At 46.6% G+C, this 18681-nt stretch overlaps 2 protein-coding genes across 3 annotated transcripts in view; one reads left to right on the forward strand and one right to left on the reverse strand.

The window, feature by feature from the left end:
- Positions 1–4887: 4887 nt before the first annotated feature.
- ARMT1 (acidic residue methyltransferase 1) lies at positions 4888–15263 on the reverse strand. Its single transcript, XM_036494050.2, has 5 exons — positions 15158–15263; positions 12938–13043; positions 12296–12540; positions 7902–8067; positions 4888–5677 (listed from the first exon to the last, which is right to left on the reverse strand). The coding sequence occupies exons 1-5, from the start codon at positions 15196–15198 to the stop codon at positions 4910–4912; spliced, it is 1326 nt and encodes a 441-aa protein (XP_036349943.2). The 5' UTR covers positions 15199–15263; the 3' UTR covers positions 4888–4909.
- Positions 15264–15628: 365 nt separating this feature from the next.
- The window catches only part of RMND1 (required for meiotic nuclear division 1 homolog), a 34260-nt gene continuing 31207 nt past the window's right edge, over positions 15629–18681 (forward strand). For both annotated transcript variants that reach the window (XM_058664244.1, XM_058664279.1), the window contains exon 1: positions 15629–15688. The gene's annotated coding sequence lies outside the window, so the exon portion shown is untranslated. The remainder of the gene's footprint in view (positions 15689–18681) is intronic.

Here is an 18681-nt window from a genome sequence, read left to right on the forward strand (position 1 = left end):
AGTGTGTCTCTTCTAGACAATAAATAGATGGGTTTCATTTTTTAATCCAGACTGCTAATCTAAGACGTGACTGAGCTTAAGCCAATTACTTTCAGGGTTAATATGTATGGGTGGCAATTTGGTCCTGTCATTTTAGCAATGGGTTGTTCATTGGTTTAGTCTTCTGTTGTCATTTTACTGGGATATTCTTCCCATTTGCCTTTGGTTTTTGTAGGTGCTATTCCTCTTCTCTGTCAAGAGAACATCTTGAAGTATCCTTTGTAGGGCAGGTTTGGAAGAGGCAAATCCTTTTAACTTTACTGTGGAAGAATTTTATTTCATTTTCAAAGACAAAAGAAAGCTTTGCTGGATATGTTATCCTAAGTCAACAATTTTTTCTTTTAGAATCTGGAATATGTCACTCCATTCTCTTCTGGCCTGTATAGTTTCCTGTGAGAGATCTCCTGTGACTTTAATTGGCATTCCTTTATATGTCAATTGATTTTTTTTTAAAGATTTATTCATTTTATTACAGCCAGATATACACAGAGGAGGAGAGACAGAGAGGAAGACCTTCCGTCCGATGATTCACTCCCCAAGTGAGCCGCAACGGGCCAATGCGCACCAATCCGAAGCCGGGAACCTGGAACCTCTTCCGGGTCTCCCATGCGGGTGCAGTGTCCCAATGCATTGGGCCGTCCTCGACTGCTTTCCCAGGCCACAAGCAGGGAGCTGGATGGGAAGTGGAGCTGCTGAGATTAGAACCGGTGCCCATATGGGATCCCAGGGCTTTCAAGGCGAGGACTTTAGCCACTAGGCCACACTGCTGGGCCCCTATGTCAATTGATTTTTTCACGTGCACATTGACATGAGATGATTTCCTTTGCATGCCAATTGTGAGAATGAAACCTAGAGCACACAGTTACTAGGCTGGTGCTAGGATTTAGTGTTAAACTTCAATAGCCTAGTGCAGAGTACCTCTAAGAGATGACCCAGTCCTCAAGGAATCCCCAGCCCTTGAGAATAGGATTAAGGACCCTGTAAAAGTGGCTTTAGGCAGGCTCAACTCACTTCCCTTGTGTCCAGCATCACCTGAGGACATGGGGCTTCTCCCCCTCTGGCCAACCCAGCAGCAAAGAACCCGCCTATGCCCGGAGGCCAGGCTCTCAGCCTCCAGAACCCTGAGAAATACATCTCTGTTGTTTTGAATTGCTTTGGTCTACAGTGTTTTCATTAGAGCAGCACAAAGACAACTGGAAATTACAAATCCAGAATTTAGGGGTCCCCAGCCAGTACTAAATATCAGGTCATAATCCCGTCCAAACTTCCATTCATCTAGCAGGAACTAATCAGTAAACCAGAAGAAAATAACAAGTTAAATGATAACAATGCTAGAATCAACCAAGCAGCCAAGTAACCAAAGTCAGGAATTGGAAAATACTCAAAATTCAATTAAAAAAAAAAAAAAGATAGGGATCCTTTATTTTAAATCTTAAAAAATGTAAAAAAAAAAAAAAAAACCACAAAAACAACAAAGCCTATGCATACACAAATTTAGATATTGAGGCAGTGATATTATGTTCTTGTTGCGGTTTTTCTTCCCTTTGGTTTCTCCATTTTCTACAAATGCAAGTTATCACTTATTGCGCACACTGAGCGTCAAACATTACATTAGTACTTTATCTAGGTAATGACAAGCACGCGCAGAGGTGCTCACAATGTTCCCACCCCAGTCTAGAAAAAGGAAAAAAAAGGGAAAGAGTGGAGAGGAAGAAAACGGAGAGACAATTGTATGGGAGGTGTTCTGAAAAAGGCATGACACAATTTGGGCAGAGAGCTGGAAAAGCAGACTGCACGGGAGGGCAGGCGTTAGGCAGGGCGACTGTACGTGGGAGGCCCAGCCTGAGTTCAGGCTCCTGGCTTCGACTTGGCCCAACCCCAGCTGCTGGGAGCATTTAAGCAATGAATCAGTGGATTCAAAGTTTCACTTTGTAAACACTAAATAAGTAAATAAATATCTTTTTACAAAATATCACTCTGAATTGTATTTTCATTTCACTTAGGGGTTTCCTATAAATGCAAATAAAAGGACCTGGCACGGTAGCCTAGCAGCCTAGCCACGAAAGTCCTCACCTTGCATGCTACAGGATCCCACATGGGCACCGGTTCATGTCTTGGCTGCTGCACTTCCCATCCAACTCCCTGCCTATGGCCTGGGAAGGCAGTTGAGGATGGCCCAAAGCCTTGGGACCCTGCACCGGCTTGGGAGACCCAGAGGAGGCTTCTGCATGCTGGGTTTTGGATCAGCTCAGCTCTGACTGTTGTGCTTACTTGTTGAGCGAGTCAGCAGATGGAAGATCTGTCTCTCCTCTGTAAATCTGCCTTTCCAATAAAAACAAATAAATCTTTTTTAAAAATGCAAGAGTTTGAACTATGTAGACATTGCTTTTGATGGCTGGTGTCTTTATTTTGTAGAAACATGATCTGGAGCCTGAACAACGGCAGATTCTGTCTTCAGAATGGTTTAAAAACATCATTGCATTTTGCCAAATGCCAAATACTGCCTGATATCAGAAAGAAAAGCTGGATCACAGGCGTAGATTTTGTTCATTGTTGTTGAGTATAAACCACCATCTTCCGCCTATTTGGCCGCTCTTCACTTCTATTTCCATGCTAAGGTACCTGAGCAATTACAGCCCCATTTTGACAAAAACCCATTGCATGAAACTTACAAGCTGCATTTGTTTCATACCTGCCATGTGTGGAATTGTCATTGAAACATTTAGTACCCTATTTTGGGCAACTTTCTCAAGATGTCTCAGCTCTGGGGAAGAAACCCTGTCCACAACTGAATTCTAGAACTCTAGCTCCTGCTCTGCCACCCATGCTATCCTGTGCCTTTATCAAACACTAGTGCAAGGACACATTGGCTCAAGTAGAGAGGGGATAGGTTGCTGCTGGCAGAGCCCTGGTCATTGGGTTTCTTGGGCCCTCGCTTCAGCATCCTAATCCAAACATCAGCGTTTCATAAGAAAACACAGTCATCCCAAGACGCCTGCACCCCATAGCCCAGGGCCGGGCTTGAGTCGCCCACATCCCAGGTCTCTGCCTGCATTCCAGCTCTGGCTCTGCTTCTGATTTCAGCTTCCTGCTAGTGCACACCAGGGGAAACACGTGGTGATGGCCTGAGAACTTGCTTTAAATGTATATTGGAAGACATTTCTCAAAAAAATGACAACAAGCACATGAAAAGTACACTTGAGATCACTGTTCATTAGGGACATGCAAGTCAAAGCCACAAGGTAACACTTCTCATCCAGCAGCTCAGCTGTAACAAAAAAATCCAGAGGTCAATCCAAGCAGACAGGGAGATGAGTGGCCGCCAAATGCTAAGGGGATGAGGAATGCTAACTGCAGAGTGTCTTCTAGGAGTAACCAAAAGGACCTGAATGTGGCTTGTGTTGATGGTTGTACAGCCTGCTAAGTATACTAAATACTGCCCTCGTTGAGTGGATTATTTGTATGTGAATTCTATCAATAAAGTTTCAAACCTCAACTGATGGGCTACACCCTTAGCCCAGCCAAGTTCAACACTTGGCTCTGACTCCTGGCTCCAGCTTTCTGTCCTTGAACATCCACCTTGAACTGGCCCTGCCACAGTTCCTCCTCTTTCTTGGAAACAGTGGTGCAAGACTTCCTCATAGACACACACACTGCGAAGTCCTGTTTTTAAAAAACACAGAGAAAGCCTTGTTATACATCATAATCAACTGTGTTCTCAATTACATCCTGTCTGCAGACTGTTCTAGTCTGTAAGTTGATGTTCAGCATAAACACCTGCACATAAGGAAATAATAAACTCACAATGTATATCTATTCAACTGTAAAAAGAGATTCAAGCATTCAGCAACAGCACAGACAGCAACAAGTCACATTGTGGAGGAGCTGCTTGGGCAGCACCCAGAGCCCGCACTACTGGCTCCTTCAGGACACAGATCCCATCTCTACCCTTCTCCATTTTTCTTGCTGGAAAATAAAAACAATGAATCTTTCAGTACAATTCATTTTATTATTCCAGTGCAAGAAAACCTTTCCAGGTAATTTTCCAACTTCAGTTTCAAAACAAACTGAATGAAAATTCTTAGTTATTAATATCTGTAGTGGTAACTAATGGTAAAATATATAATATAAAAAATGAGTTCATTCATTGTTGTTAGTACTTCAAATTCAATGCGTTAGAACCTTTCCTAAAACACTTTTCTAACATAGCAAACTAAAAATCTGTTCATTTACAACACTTATGAGGTAATTTGAATTGCTTACAGATACCATAAATAGAGTGTAAAATATGTTACACTTCTTCAAACATCATCCATCTTCACAGGTCAATTTTGTGATTTCTTAATATATGTTCCACATGTCAATCAATAAATCCATGCAAATAAAAGAGGCTACAGAAATGAAATGGAATTCAAAAGGAGCAAAGATATAATTAATTTATGAGATAAGTTTTACTTTTATGTGTTCAAATATGACAATGTGAGGAAAGCCTCACTTTATAATAATTCAAATCTGTATATTCACAGAGCTATTATTTTAAATCAAATCAAATCAAATCAAATTCCATGCATCCTAACCCAGCAGACACAATACAGTATATCATTTCAGAAACAAATGTTAAAGGCAGGATGCATTTCTACTTTACTTTCTACCGAATTGAAAATAATTACACTTGCTTGAAAATATGCACTTAAGCTGAAATGTCACAAAAATTCCTAAACCATCCAGCTCCAGCACAGTGTTTGGGCCAAGACATCCCCAAAAACCCACCAGCAAGTGCAGAAGTAGCCGCCAACAGGGAAGCTTCCGGAGGCTATGCGGAGCAGCCAGCTGGCCCAATGCTCTACCAGCTGAGAGCTCCCTCACCGCATCAAAGCAGAGCGTGGAACTGCAGCACTCCGTACTGCCCGCTGGTCAGCCAGCGGGGCTCGGCTGCCGAGAGCTGCTCCGCTTGGCCAGGCTGCAGGCCGACCTGGACCTCAGCTTTCAATGTCCGGATGCTGCACAGAGGCGCTGGGTGGAAGCCACTCAGGGCCTGGTGAAATGGGACGGTAAACTCCCATCTTCTGTCGCCTGTCAACTTCCGGTAATTCAAATCACCCTTGAATAAAATCAAATGGGCCTTCTGTAGTTCGGCATGTAAGTCAGGAGCGACCTGCGGCATTGCACAGTATGCGTGTGGCAGAGTCCAGAACATGTGGTCATGGTAAGCCCATCTGCCTGTGTTAATGTACTTTTGCCAGTCGGCCCCACACTTGGACATCCACCTATGGTTACTAGACTTCATCTGCTCAATTAACCAATTGAAATCATGTATAGTAGTATCTGAAACAAACCACGGAATGGCTTTTCCGTGAAAGTGAATCTCAGTGGCCAGTTTAGAGGACAAGAGGAAATCGGCTAATACTAAATCGGTGACAAGCTCAAAACCAGAATTGTCCAGAACAATGTCCACTCTAAGCACAGAGGGGTCTCCGCCTGCTTTCTTGTATTTGCTTAGCAATGACCAAAGCTGATCCAAGTCATTCACTAAAATGAAAGGTTTCAGGTCTTCCAAAGAATTTAACAAATCACTCTTCTGAGAACTACTCTCTCCGCCTGATATGGAGAGATCACACCTATTTCCCCACAGCGAAATCTGTAAAAAGAAAAATACAACACGCTCATTTGAACAATCAGCCAAAACTCAGTTATGTAAGGGGTGGGGGGAAGGGTCAGTCAGAATACCCATAAAATTCATTCCAACACAACTCTGAAACTCCTTCAAATCAGTGTGTTCTCTGATAGTGCGAAGGCTGTGTTTACATAATGCTGTACAAGGTAAGAGAGTGACACCTTTACATTAGTACATAAACATTCTTAAAAATTAGCACCCACACTGTTTGATGAGAATGAGAGTGTCCTGCATGTTGGAGCCATCGGAACAGCCGCAGATGCTGGCAGGCAGGCCCAGGAAGATCCTTACAGAGGCGAGAAGACACAAAATTGCTCCTTTTTTCTCCCTGGGCCCAGTGACACTGGCTGCTATCTTTCACTAAGGAGTAAAACTTTAGGCTGCCTCTTTGAGATTCACTGCTCTCATCTACAAAATAAAGCAATGGGATAAGGTGGTGTCAACAGAGCCAGTGTGCCAGACAAGGTGATGCTGCCGTAAGACCTGCTTGGGGCCAGTGTTGTGGTCCAGCAGACCACAGTTTGGTTCACAGCTGCTCCTTGCCAATGCACCTAGGAAAATTGTACCCCTTCACCACGTGGGAGACCCGGAAGAAGCTCCGGGCTCTTGCCTTCAGCCTGGCCCAACTCCAACTGTTGTGACCATTTGGAGAGTGAATCTAATGGGTGGAAGATTCTCTCTTTAACTCTGTATTTCAAATAAACATTCTAAAAAAAAAAAAAGACTTACTATAACCAACAATCTATTATTTGGCTTGAAATGAAACCCCCAATTTTATTTTGTAGGAAATAGTATATAGCCCTATTTTCCTAAAGCTATAAAATTCATATTGAGGACCGAAGACTACAAAGTCAGACAGACCTGGTTAAAGTCCCGGCACGATCAAGGTGATGGTTGGCAAATGACTCAGGGTCTCTGAGGCTCAGCTCTGCAAGTTTAACTAAGATGCTGCTTACCTCCCAGACCCTGCCGTGAGAACTGACCCAGAGCATGCATAACAAACCAAGTAACTGAGACACACCAGTACTCAATAAATATTGGACAAAACACAGGCCACTCTCATTTGTGATTTAAAGTAAGGAAAACTAAGAGATAAATGAATGGATTTTTAAAATATATAAGGCTTACATCACACCTGAAGCTCCCAAGCCACACTTTTGTATGATTTGCTGGGGACACATGTGTCATGCATTTGCCAGCTAAGCCTGGGTTTTCTGCTGGCCTCCTGTCCTGTTCCTTCATGCCATCTCCCAGTGGGCAGTCATATGGCTAACTTAGCAATTACTAAACTGTCTATATTCCCTCAGGATTACAAATTCTGGGACATCAGAGGATTGGGTGGCTTTTTCCACCACCACATGCCCAGTGCTGGAACAATGTTTGACCCAGTAATCCCAGAAAAACTCAGCTGGATAGCTGGTAGCTTCCTGTGGGTTTGGGGAATAGATCAGTGCTCCCTACAAATTCAACGCCTCCAGATTTCTCTTGGGGCATCACCGCGCTGCTCACTGGGACTGATACAGGAAGGCAACTTTTGCCTTTACTTGGGAGCACAGGCAGATGGAGGCAAACTGGATGGCAGAAAACAGGTCAGTGGCCACTGTCCTTCAGTTTATTAGAGATGAGATAAATAACATATTCAAGGGGCTGGCACAGTGGCAATGGTGAGTAAAGTCGCCACCTGTGACCCTGGCATCCCATAGGTCACTGATTAGTGTCCCGGCTGCTCCACTTTTCATCCAACTCCCTGCTAATGGCCTGGGAAAAGCAGGGAGGCCGAGCCAGGCACTTGTTCACCTGCACCCCGTGGGAGACCAAGGTGAAGCTCCCGGGGTGAAGCTCCTCACGCCTGGCTCTCACCTAGCCCAGCAATGGTTGTTGCAGCCATCTGGCAAGTGACTTGGCGGAAGGAAGATCTCTCCCTCTGCCCCTTTTGTCTGTAACTCTGACTTTCAAATATATATAAATCTGTATAGAAATTTTTTAAAAAGGTAGCATCAAATCCATTCTTTATCTCTAAAGCAACTCATCCCCAAAAGTGTGGGCTAGCCAGGAAACAGGGCGGGCATGCCAGGTTGCTCCAATTCCAAGCCAGGCCTAAAGCACAGTTCAGAGAAAAGAGAAAAAAAGCAGGTTGAAGAAGCTGGGAGTTTATGCTGGCTCCCAGGACTGTAAGACATTCCATTACCTGCAGGAGTTTAGAAAGCTCATTCTTCAGCTGGTTCTCCTCTAGATCATCAGCAGTTCTCACCAGCTGCTGCAGGTGAGTGCATAAAGCAATGATAGACTGCTGCGACTCGAAGAAATTCTGGTCTTTGGATTCTTTAAATACATCAAAGTCATCAATCGGTGGGCTAGAGTAGGCAGAACACGTGAAACACATTCACACAGGCTCGTACTTGAACAAAAAGAAACTTCAAAGAACACTGCCATCATGTGTCACTAACTAGAGGAAACAAATACTAGATACCGCGCAGACAAGTTCCACAAAAACACATCCTCCAAGCTCATTTTAAGTGATTGTTAAAAGTTCCCAGATCAATTATTTTACCAGAAGTGTTATTAAATGATTATAGTGTTAATGTCTATATCTATTCAGCAGGAATTCCAAGGTAAAAGAAGGAAAAAAAAACCCACAAAATTTCAAGATAATTGCTTTAGTTCATCAAACCTTTTTCAAGACTAAGTGCAGCAGGAACCCTGGTAACCACAGCATGGATCTAAACAGATATTAGGATACAACACAGTCATCACTAACAATCACAGACTAATGTGAAACACAGTGTGGACTTGAGACAAATCAGACTTCATACTACCATACATTTTATTAGAATGAATCATGTTTGTTAAAAGACTTTTACGGACAACTTTTTTGTCCAGGACGACTTACACCAAAGATAATGCTCCTACAGTGGCTTGTGTCTTCACACCTTTCAGTTAAATTAACACAACAGGTAACCCGTCCAGGCCAAGTACCCCTATCTGAAATGCTCAAGGAGAGAAACATTTCAGACTTGAGCAACCTTACTGTCCAAATGTGAATTAAAAATAAACCACAATCTACAATATTTGAGCCCTGACATGGGGCTCAAAAACCCAGGGTTCAGTCCATCGCTTAAGACACAGCTGAGATGCCCACAGCCCATGTGCCACAGTGCTTGGCTTCAGCACCAGCTTTGCCTCTGGCCAAGCTGCCTGCTAACACGCACCCTCAGAAGGGATCAGGTGATGGCCCGAGGAGGCGGGTCCCAGCCACACTACAGGTCTCATGGAGTTCTAGACTATGGTCTGGCTTCACTGCGGCCTAGCTACAGCTCTTGAAGCTATTTGGCAACTAAACCAGTGGAAGATCTCTCTTCCTCTCTCTCCCTACTTTGCAAGTAAAGACAGTTAATTAATTAAATCTGGTGAAGACTTTTTTCTTTCAAAGTTTGTACTTTAGAACATGTTGAATTTTCAGATTGGGGGAAACTCAAACCGCTACTGCATTTACACAAATGAGCAGTAAAGAAGTTCAGATATCTAATCTAACAAACCAGCGACTCCTGTGGGTCATCCACGTCAGGGCAGAAACAAAGAAGACCAGATGAAGTAAGGTTAACTTTTTTTTAAATTATTCTTATTGTAAAGGCAGGTCAACAGAGAGAAGGAAAGACAAAGAGAAAGATCTTCCAACCGCTGGTTCACTCCCTAAACAACACAAACAGCTGGGGCTGAGCCGATCTGAAGCCAGGAGCCAGGAGCTTCATCCAGGTCTCCTACGTGGGTGCAGGGTCCCAAGGCCTTGGGCCGTCATCAATTGCTTTCCCAGGCCACAAGCGGGGAGCTGGGAGGGAAGTGGAGCAGCTAGGACATGAACTGACATCCATATGGGATCCCTGCTCCTGTCTCTCCTCCTCTCTGTATATCTGACTTTGCAATAAAATATGAATATTTAAAAAAAAATATGATGTATCTCTGTTTAATGTATTTAAATTTCATATATGACCAAAATTTTGAATCTTAATTCAGATTTGCAGGCTATTTAGTAAGAATCAAACATTTTGACAAGTCTATGTTTCAGTATGACAGAGAAAAAAATCAACATAAACATGTTATAGCACTACTGCGTGCCTTGGGATCCTACAAGAACCACCAGGACAGGAATCTCCCCATTAGCACCGAACGGACTGCACATTCAGAAACCGGTGAGCCTCCTTTGGCTCAGGGGAAGAGCCACACACCGCCTGGCACCTTCACTCTACCTTTGCCAAGACTTACATGTCATGATACATTTAAGTATCACAAAGTTAAACTCATACTACACTATACTGTACTACTGTGATAATATGGGGTGAGGGGGGAGCACGAGGGGAGACTAGGGAGGGAGACGTGGGAGCAGGAGGGATGAATTCCAAATCTACAAAAATGTATCCCAGAAAAAAAAAGATAATAAAAAATTTAAAAATTCAAAAACTAATAATTAAAAAAATCCACTTAAGGGCCAGTGTGCTAGCTCAACAGCTTAATCCTCCACTGTGTAGCACCAGCGTTCCATGTAGGTGCTAGTTCACGCCCGACTGCTTCCACGTCTACCCTGCTGGTGGCCTGAGAAAGCAGTGAGCACGGTGCAGCTCGTCAGACTCTGCGCCAGCAGGGGAGACCCAAGGAGCTGCTGGCTCCTGGCTGTGGATCAGCTCAGCGGCAGTCACTGCGGCCATCTGGGACACGAACCCCCAGATGGAAAAACACTCTATCTCTCCCTATCCCTGGGAATCTGCCTTTCAGATAAAAATAAACAAATCTTAGAGAAAAAAAGAAAAGAAAAACAAACCACTTCAGAGGTAGTTCCACGATGAGACAGCTCTTCATCACACTGTCTCGGCGTTGAGTTCCACACAGCACACCACCAACCCCCAGCCTGCAACACTTGCCACTGTGAGAACTCCATCCCCCAGGTAACACTCCAGTTTCTCCAACTTAAAGGGCAATTCTCCCTCCACCTTTTATTATAGGCTGTCACCTGGAGCAGGGCACAGAAACCCACCCAATCTCCCTGACACCTTAAAATAAACAAACAATAACAAAAAACAAGTACAAAAAGTTCCACCAGAGGAGCTTGATCAGCATTCATCCCACTTTGCTGAACCTGCCTTCCTTCGACCCGCGGGCTGGGACAGCGCAGGCAGGACTGTCACAGCCCGCCCTGTGCGTCTGTCCCGTGACCCTGACTGCTCGGGCTAGGACAGCACAGGCAGGACTATCACAGCCCGCCCTGTGCGTCTGTCCCGTGACCCTGACTGCTCGGGCTGGGACAGCACAGGCAGGACTGTCACAGCACCCCCCTGTGCGTCTGTCCCGTGACCCTGACTGCTCGGGCTGGGACAGCGCAGGCAGGACTGTCACAGCCCCCCCTGTGCTTGTCCCGTGACCCTGACCTCTCCAAATCCAACTCCGAGGTGGCAGTCCCTTTTCTTCCAGCTCACTAACCCTTGTCAGGCGCTGCCCAGTCTTTCAACACTTTACCAGTTTTGGCTCACGCCACAGATATTTTCCAAGTTATGAAAACCAGAATTTCAGACTAGTTTTAGTCCCACAGGCAATCAAACCTACCACCTGGCAAAGACGGCCCAATGAGGCTTCTAACCTACTTTACATCCACTGGGCTCAAATCCTGGCCCTGTCCCTGCTAACCAAGTAACCTCCAGCAAGTCACACCTCTTTCAGCCTCACTTTCCTCACCTGCAACAGCAGCAACCAGCACAGCAGCTACACTTCTCTGGGTCACACAGTGACTGCAAAGAGCAAGCATTCCACATATCCTGTTAAGGGACTAGGCAATGTGGCTGAGTTCTAAGAGTGCATTTTGCCTCCAGGGCAGTCTGAAACATGCCTAATTCAGCAAAAGATAATAAACTGTGACTTTTAAAAGTAATTTATAAAGACCAAGACAGAAAAAAAGCTAACAAATACAAGGCAGCGTGTTTCCCAAAATAATTTTATTTTACAATTAAAATAAAATGTGCTGGTCGATCTGCCACTTTAAATCATCCAATGTCTTAGGAACAGATTCCAAAAGTTCCTCCCGCTCAGGACACTTCTATTATTCGAACTTATAACCCAAAGGGCACTCTACCCTGCCTCTTTCTTTGCACTGTAAAACACTTCTCTATCAGAATTTTCCCAAGAAAAATGGAAAGTGTAAACAAATCCTGAAATGGTATTTTGAAACATGTGTTTCAAAGTGTGCAAAACAATCGTGAGCCACTGTTCCAGGGGCCTCTTCCACTAAATTCTGACATGCTATTTTCATAGGGAAGACACAGGCTTCGTTTATCCCATCCAGATTTGTCATATATGAATGACTTCATATTAACACGGTTTGCTCGGTAAGCGCAATTTGTTGTATAGCAGTTTTCCTGAGATAGTGAATTAGTTCCTAGCCAAGATGCCCTTCGCCCACTCCCAGGGACGGGCCCCAGCACCTGTGAGCATGGCAGCCACGACTGCCAGCAGGTATCCAGAACAGCTGTGAGCCATGGTCCTTACATCTTCGAGAGCATGAGGTATGTAAGCTTGGGCTGTGTGATGGCACGCACTTACCTCTGGATGATGGCTTCGTGAATTCTCCGGTACATGTAGCACTCCACAAACAGCCACGGCGAGTGGAACCAGCTTGGCCTCCCGTCCCCCTCCTTCACAAGACTCTGCTGATAGTCCAGGTACTGATTCCACACGTCGGTATCTGCAAACTTCTCCACCAAGGGGACTATGGGTTTGTCCGTCTGCAGCTCATTCCGCAACCTAGAAAGAAGAGAGATGGCTTTCTTCTCAGCCTCCATGCCTTCCTGTGGAGACACAAAACACAAAACCACGTGTATTTCTGGGTGTGCAGTTCCTTAGGGCGGCACATCGCTGGGTCTAAACTCAAGAAGGGAAGGAGAGAAAACAGGAGACTTCCAGACAGCATGTTGTCTTTCTCAAACTCCTGTAAGCATTCAAATTTAGAACGCTTCAGTTGAAAAACAAATAAGAAAATCTAAGAGTACATACAGGTTTCATGCCAGCTTAATCACACCTTATCTCCTCTGCCCTGGGTGCTTAACATTCCGCCTTCATTACCACACGGTAATACCTCCCAGCAACGTGTTACATTAGAACCAGAAGGTCCTTTACATTTTTCCATGCAAATTAAAACTCTGAATATCAACTAACAAAAAGTTAAAATTGAAACACAATTCTTACCTCTCCATGTTTCTCAAAAAACTCATTTTTATGTCGATGCAATGTGTCAATGACCTTAGTTAAGATCTGTGGTATTCTGTCTTTAATAGTAAGGTAGGCAAATGACCTGGAAAAGAGAGTCACTGGTAAAATATCATTTAGTAGCACTAACACTAAAAGGTGGCCCATCTTTTAGTTTCTGGAACACCTTATTTAAATTAAAATTTCTCCTCACACATACATTAAATGGTAAACCAGAATATCTGTTTTTCCAATTAAAAAAAATTTAAAAAAAAGGACAGCTGCATGATGCCTACATTTGAGGTGAATGTTATAAGCATTAAAATCTATTTTTTTTGTTGTTTTTCTACAAATTATTTGAAAGAGTTACAAAGAGGGAGAGCAAGAAATTTTCCATCCACCAGCTCCCTCCCTGAGGCCAGGGCCGAGCCAGGTTGAAGCCAGGAGCGTCTCTGGGTCTCCCCCACAGGCCTAGACCAAGCACTCCCAGGTGCATTAGCGGGGAGCTGGAGCAGGGACCTAAATCGGCAGCCCCACGTGATGTTGGTACGGTACGCAGCAGCTTTACCTGCCATGCCCCCAAAAGTAAACTTATTTACAACAATGATTAGTCTGGAAATGCGTGAGGTTCCTGTCCCAGGTCTTCAGCTGTTTAGAAAGATGAGGTAACGTCAACACACCGAAGAACAGAGAGGGCAACCCTGTCTGTGAGCATCCTTTTCCCTGCGACCAGTCGTCAGCCTTCCCAGGTCTCCCTGCATGCAGCCACCTGCTCCTACAGCAAACAAAGCAAGCCAGACAGCACATCTTCATTTTGTGTCCAAGAATGAACTTGCAGATGAAGAGTTACTAGCACGAAAAATTTAAGATCCATTTGTCTAAAATACAAACACCAATATTTTCAGTGTCACTTTATCACGGATTTTTACAAGGAAGTATGTATGATCCAGTTGGAGGACAAAAACCCCCCAAGCTGGCTTTGTTGGGCGCTGAAACGGCAGCTCTAGAGAGTTGCTCACTTCGGCTCCCCCAAGACAAAGCTACAACCCAAGTGTTCACAAGCTGCTCTTTCTAGATAAAAACCTAACTCAATCGTTCTTTCACCCTTCTGAAAAAGTACAACTTATTTCGAATTTTCAAACTATGGGTTGTCCTCTCCTGCTCCAGGACCCCTGAAATGACAGCTACTAAACTTGACCATGCAGGAAAGAAGGTATTCTGATTCTGGGTGGTTTGAGAAGCCTACTTAAATTTGAATTTTTTAAATTACTAATCTTTCCGAAGAAAACCAAGGTTCCCTGCAGCCAAATGAGGCTCGAGTTCCCCCAGGCAGCAGATACTAGGAGAATTCCTGCTTTGGGAGTTTTCAATTATTATTGTTTTTGCTAAGTATTACTATGTTTCTAATTACTCCGATCTCAGACATGGGCCTGCAGCTCTGGGGAATGGCCGCACAGACAGGATATAAACGTCTTTGGCAGCACCTCCAAGGACCTATTTCTAACACAAATTTGGCAGTCCAATCTACTCCAGTAAGCCCTTCTACAGTTCGCCACCATCCGCACCGTGACCTAAAGTCCGGAGAGCGGCACCTCAAAACTGAAAAACAAAACCCAAAACAAAACCCACAACAGTAGCCCCTCTGCACCCCAGTTTCCTGGAGGAGATCTAAATGGAAAGTTCCGATAGGTCCGTCTTCAAGTTGTATTGCAGGATGTTGATATTCTGTCTTCGTGCGGATAATTTGTCATGCCTGCACAGGGTTAGGGCTATCTGGGCTTTAGCAGCCCCTTGGGGGGCCTTGGAGTATTTACGGGGGTACAGCTCGCAGACTTGAAAACTTCACAAAAACGTCTCTAGCAACAAGGCAGGAAACCCAACCTGGCTTGTGACGTTTATTTTTCAATCAATCTGAGATTTCCAACTTTTCCCTGGCAAAATTTAATACTCCCTCCCCACAAACACGCAAAGTTGACTGCAACGAATAAACGCTACCGCCCGGCGAGGGCCTGCAGATCCGAGTCCCGCGCCGGCTGCTCCGGATCCTTCGGGGATCCTCGGGGTCCTCCAAGGGACCGAAAAAGCCAAGCTGGCGCCTCAGCGACGCGGAGCGCGGCGGCGGGACTTGAGGCGGCAGCAGGGAGCGGGCGCCCGCCGCTGGTGACCCCACGCGCGCCCCTCGGGGCCCCGCATGGTGAGGAGCAGGAAAATGAGACGAACCCCACGTCCTGGCCGGAGAGAGGCGCCGGAGGCTCCGCCATGGCGCTCCACGACACCGGCCGCAGTGGCAGGAACGGAAAGCCAGTGCCGCCGCAGAGCAGCCACACAGGGGGCGAGATGGCTTTAACAAAAAAAAAAAAAAAAAGAGGCGGTGATTTTGAATGAGGAAACTTTATTGGTGGCGGAGGACTCGGGGACAAAGAGCTCTTCCGGGGGCGAAGGCGGGGACAACGGCGGGACGCGAGAGGCGCGGAAGGCGGAAGCAGGGGAGCACCGGGAGGGCTCAGGCGCCAGGGAGCGGAAGAGGCCGGCGCCGCCCGGTCACGTGGTCCGCCGGTCACGTGGCCGCGGCCCCTGGCGCGCCGCGGGGTCTGGAGCTCTGTGCGCCTGCGCCGTGTGCGGCGCCTGGAGGGCGTTTCGTGGGAGTGTGGACCGGGGCGGGGTTTTTGCCCTGCCCGCGTTCCTGTTCCCCCGCAGGCCACCCGCGGGATCCCGTGCCGCGGCGCTTGCTTCTTGCTTTCCGGCGGAGAGGTTAGTGCACTGCCTTCCCTAGCAGCCTGCGTGGCCGCAGGTGCAAGCTGCAGCAGCGCGCTCCCGTCCCCCGCCTGCCGTCACCCCTGACCTCTGGCCCCACAGGTGTCACCAGGACCGCGGGGACGCTCTGCCTCTTGCCCTGAGTGAGCTTTGGTCGGCCCGGCTGGGGACACAGTGCGATCAGCCAGTGGCCGCTGGTGACCCCGTGGCACGGTAGCCCAGTTGTGACCGTCTTCCTTTGGGGGATTATTGCTCCCCAAAAGCTGAAGCATGCCTGAGAACTGAATGGCTATAATACGGAGTTCCAAATATGGGAACTTTTTGTTCTTCTTTTCAGCTGTTATCAGTAAACTAACGCCATGGCTGGTATGCAGTGAGAGCCCAGTTAATGCTTCTTAAAAGAATCAGGAAACCAAGAGGTGAAGTAGGCAGGTGGTATGAGTGCGATGGGTAACTATAGAGCGGTGCTCTGTGGCAAGTGTGGAATGAAGGGGCTGGGTTTGGCCTTCACTCAGGAGCCTGTAGCCCTGGGAGGGCACAAGCCAGGTGGGACCCTGGGAGCAGAGCTCAGCGAGGGTCGGCACGCAGGCCAGAGGCCCAACGGAGTGAGCTGTGGGTGCCCGCCATGGTCAGCGGCAGGTGTGCAGGTGCAAACATGGTAGGTTGTACTTGGGGGTGAGGTGATGTTTCCTGAGTATGTGGGAAAGACAAAGCCGTAAGGGATTTCAGGTGTAAAGGGAAGAGAGATGGCAGTGGTAGAACGTGAGCATAAATGGAGTGTGGAAGACCCAAAGTCCTTGGGCTGGAGAAAGAATTAAAAGGTGGCTGGGCCACTGAGGTAAAGAGTCCCCGTTGGGAGGCCCAGCGCGATAGCCTAGCAGCAAAGTCCTCAACTTGAAAGTGCCAGAATCCCATATGGACGCTGGTTGTAATCCCAGCAGCCCCGCTTCCCATCTAGTTCGCTGCTTGGCCAAAGCTTTGGGACCCTGTACCTGCGTGGGAGGCCTGGAAGAAGTTCCTGGCTCCTGGCTCCGGATTGGCTCAGCTCCAGCTATTGCAGTCATTTGGGGAATGAATCAATGGACAGAAGATCTTCCTCTCTGTATATCTGCCTTTCCAATAAAAATAAACAGATCTTTAAAAAAAAAGAGTCCCTGTTGAGGCTGAAGAATTGGTGCCATTGGGTAACAGGAGCACGCCGGGAAGATGGGAGAGGGTGTTGGAGAGCAGGTGGTATGGCTTGGGGGTTGAACTTCATGATGAGGTCCAGCAGAAACGCAGGCAAGAGTGCGCATCTAGCACTTCAGGCTGCCTCGTGCCACCTCTCGGTGCCCGCATTCCATTCCCAACTCTGGCTTCACGCTCCTGCAGTCCGAAGGAGGCAGAGGCGGGGTCTCCCGGGTTGAGTTCCTCCCACTGCTGTGGGGGATGTGGACTCAGTGCATGTCTGGAACCTCTAGCCCAGCCCTGTCTGTTGCAGGCTTTTGAGCAGTGGGCCAGTGGAAGCTTGCATGCTCGCTTGCTCTCCTTAAATAAACTTTAAAAAGCAATTATTAAACTTTTTAGAAGCTACACTGACAAAAGATAGGAGAAATTTATTTTAACCTCCTATATCCAAATCCACTGTATATTATTTCAACCAGTAACCGATGTGAAAAGCGATTGAGGTCACCTCTTTCTATATTGCCTCAGGTTTTGTATCAGTCGCATGTCACGTGGTGCTGTGTAATGTGGGCGGGGAGGGGGAGTGAGTGGCCGGTCCTGGAACGGGGAAGCAGGCCCACTCAGGACAGGATGGCCGGAGACCCGCCATCAAGAATTGACCACGAAGTTTCATTTAGACAGTTTAATTTTCACTTTCCTGAGATGCATTTCTTTTTAAGATTTATTGTTATAGGAAAGGCAGCTGTACAGAGAGAGACGGATAGAGATCGTCCATCTGCAGAGCCACTCCCCAAGTGGCTGAGCCGAGCTAAAGCCAGGAGCCAGGAGTTGCTGCCAGGTCTCCCACACAGGTGCAGGGTCCCAAAGCTTTGGTCTGTCCTAATGGCCACAAGCAGGGAACTGGATAGGAAATGGAGCAGCCGGGACACAAACTGGTGCCCAGATGGGATCCTGATGGGTGCAAGGTGAGGATTTTAGCCACTAGGCTGTCATACTGGGCCCAAACTGTTTTGTTTGTTTGTTTGTTTTTAGCAAAGCCTAAATTTTTGTGTATGTGTTCAACATCTTAAACGTTACCCCTGTGTCTTTCCCAGCAAAGACAGAAGGTACATTCTTGTCCGATAGCTTTTACACCCTTTGCAGTGGTGCTTCCTGTAGCCTTATTAAGGCAGTCGTCTGCGTCAGGAGGCAGTTTTCTCAGAGAGAATGGGGACATCCAGGTCTGTACATGAATTTCTAAACACTTTTAAAAAGATTTATTAGTTGAAAGGCAGAGAGAGCGAGAGAGAGCTCTTCTCTTCTCTGGTTCAACCCTCAGCAGTCAGCTCGAGAAGCCTGGCTGAAAAACGGGACAGAAACTCCTGCTGGGTCTGGGCCACGGAGTGCCTCTGCTGCTTCCCGGCTTGCTGTACTCGCAGTGCCAGCATCCTCTAACTGTGCTTCCAGCTCCACTGGCTCTGAGCCCGTGTGTCCTGCAGCACTGCCTGCAATGCCCATTTGCTCCGTTTTCAATCTAGCGCACTGCTAATGCACTTGGAAAGCGGCTTAAGATGCTACTGCAAATATTTGGGCTCCTGCTGCCAATGGGGGAACCCAGAAGATGCTCCTGGCTCCTGGCTGTCTCAGCCCTGGCCGTTGCAGCCATTTGGAAAGTTAACGGGATGGATGATCCCAACTTTCTGTGTTACATTCACACTCTCTCTCGCTCCATTATTCTGCTTTTCAAATCAGTGAAATAAAGTTTAAGACAGACACACACACACACACACACACAGTTCAACTGACATGACATAGTACTGATTACAGGTAAATAAGAATCAGTTGAA

The sequence above is a fragment of the Ochotona princeps genome, chromosome 1, assembly GCF_030435755.1.
Source record: "Ochotona princeps isolate mOchPri1 chromosome 1, mOchPri1.hap1, whole genome shotgun sequence".
Classification (NCBI taxonomy): domain Eukaryota; kingdom Metazoa; phylum Chordata; class Mammalia; order Lagomorpha; family Ochotonidae; genus Ochotona; species Ochotona princeps.

Coding starts and splice junctions, on each gene's coding strand:
- ARMT1 (XM_036494050.2), bottom strand. CDS start 15,198: ATGGCGGAGCCTCCGGCGCCTCTCTCCGGCCAGGACGTGGG. Junction 13,044..15,157: donor CTCTCCGGCCAGGACGTGGG/GTTCGTCTCATT, acceptor TCTCTTTTCCAG/GTCATTTGCCTACCTTACTA. Junction 5,678..7,901: donor AGCTTTCTAAACTCCTGCAG/GTAATGGAATGT, acceptor TTCTTTTTACAG/ATTTCGCTGTGGGGAAATAG.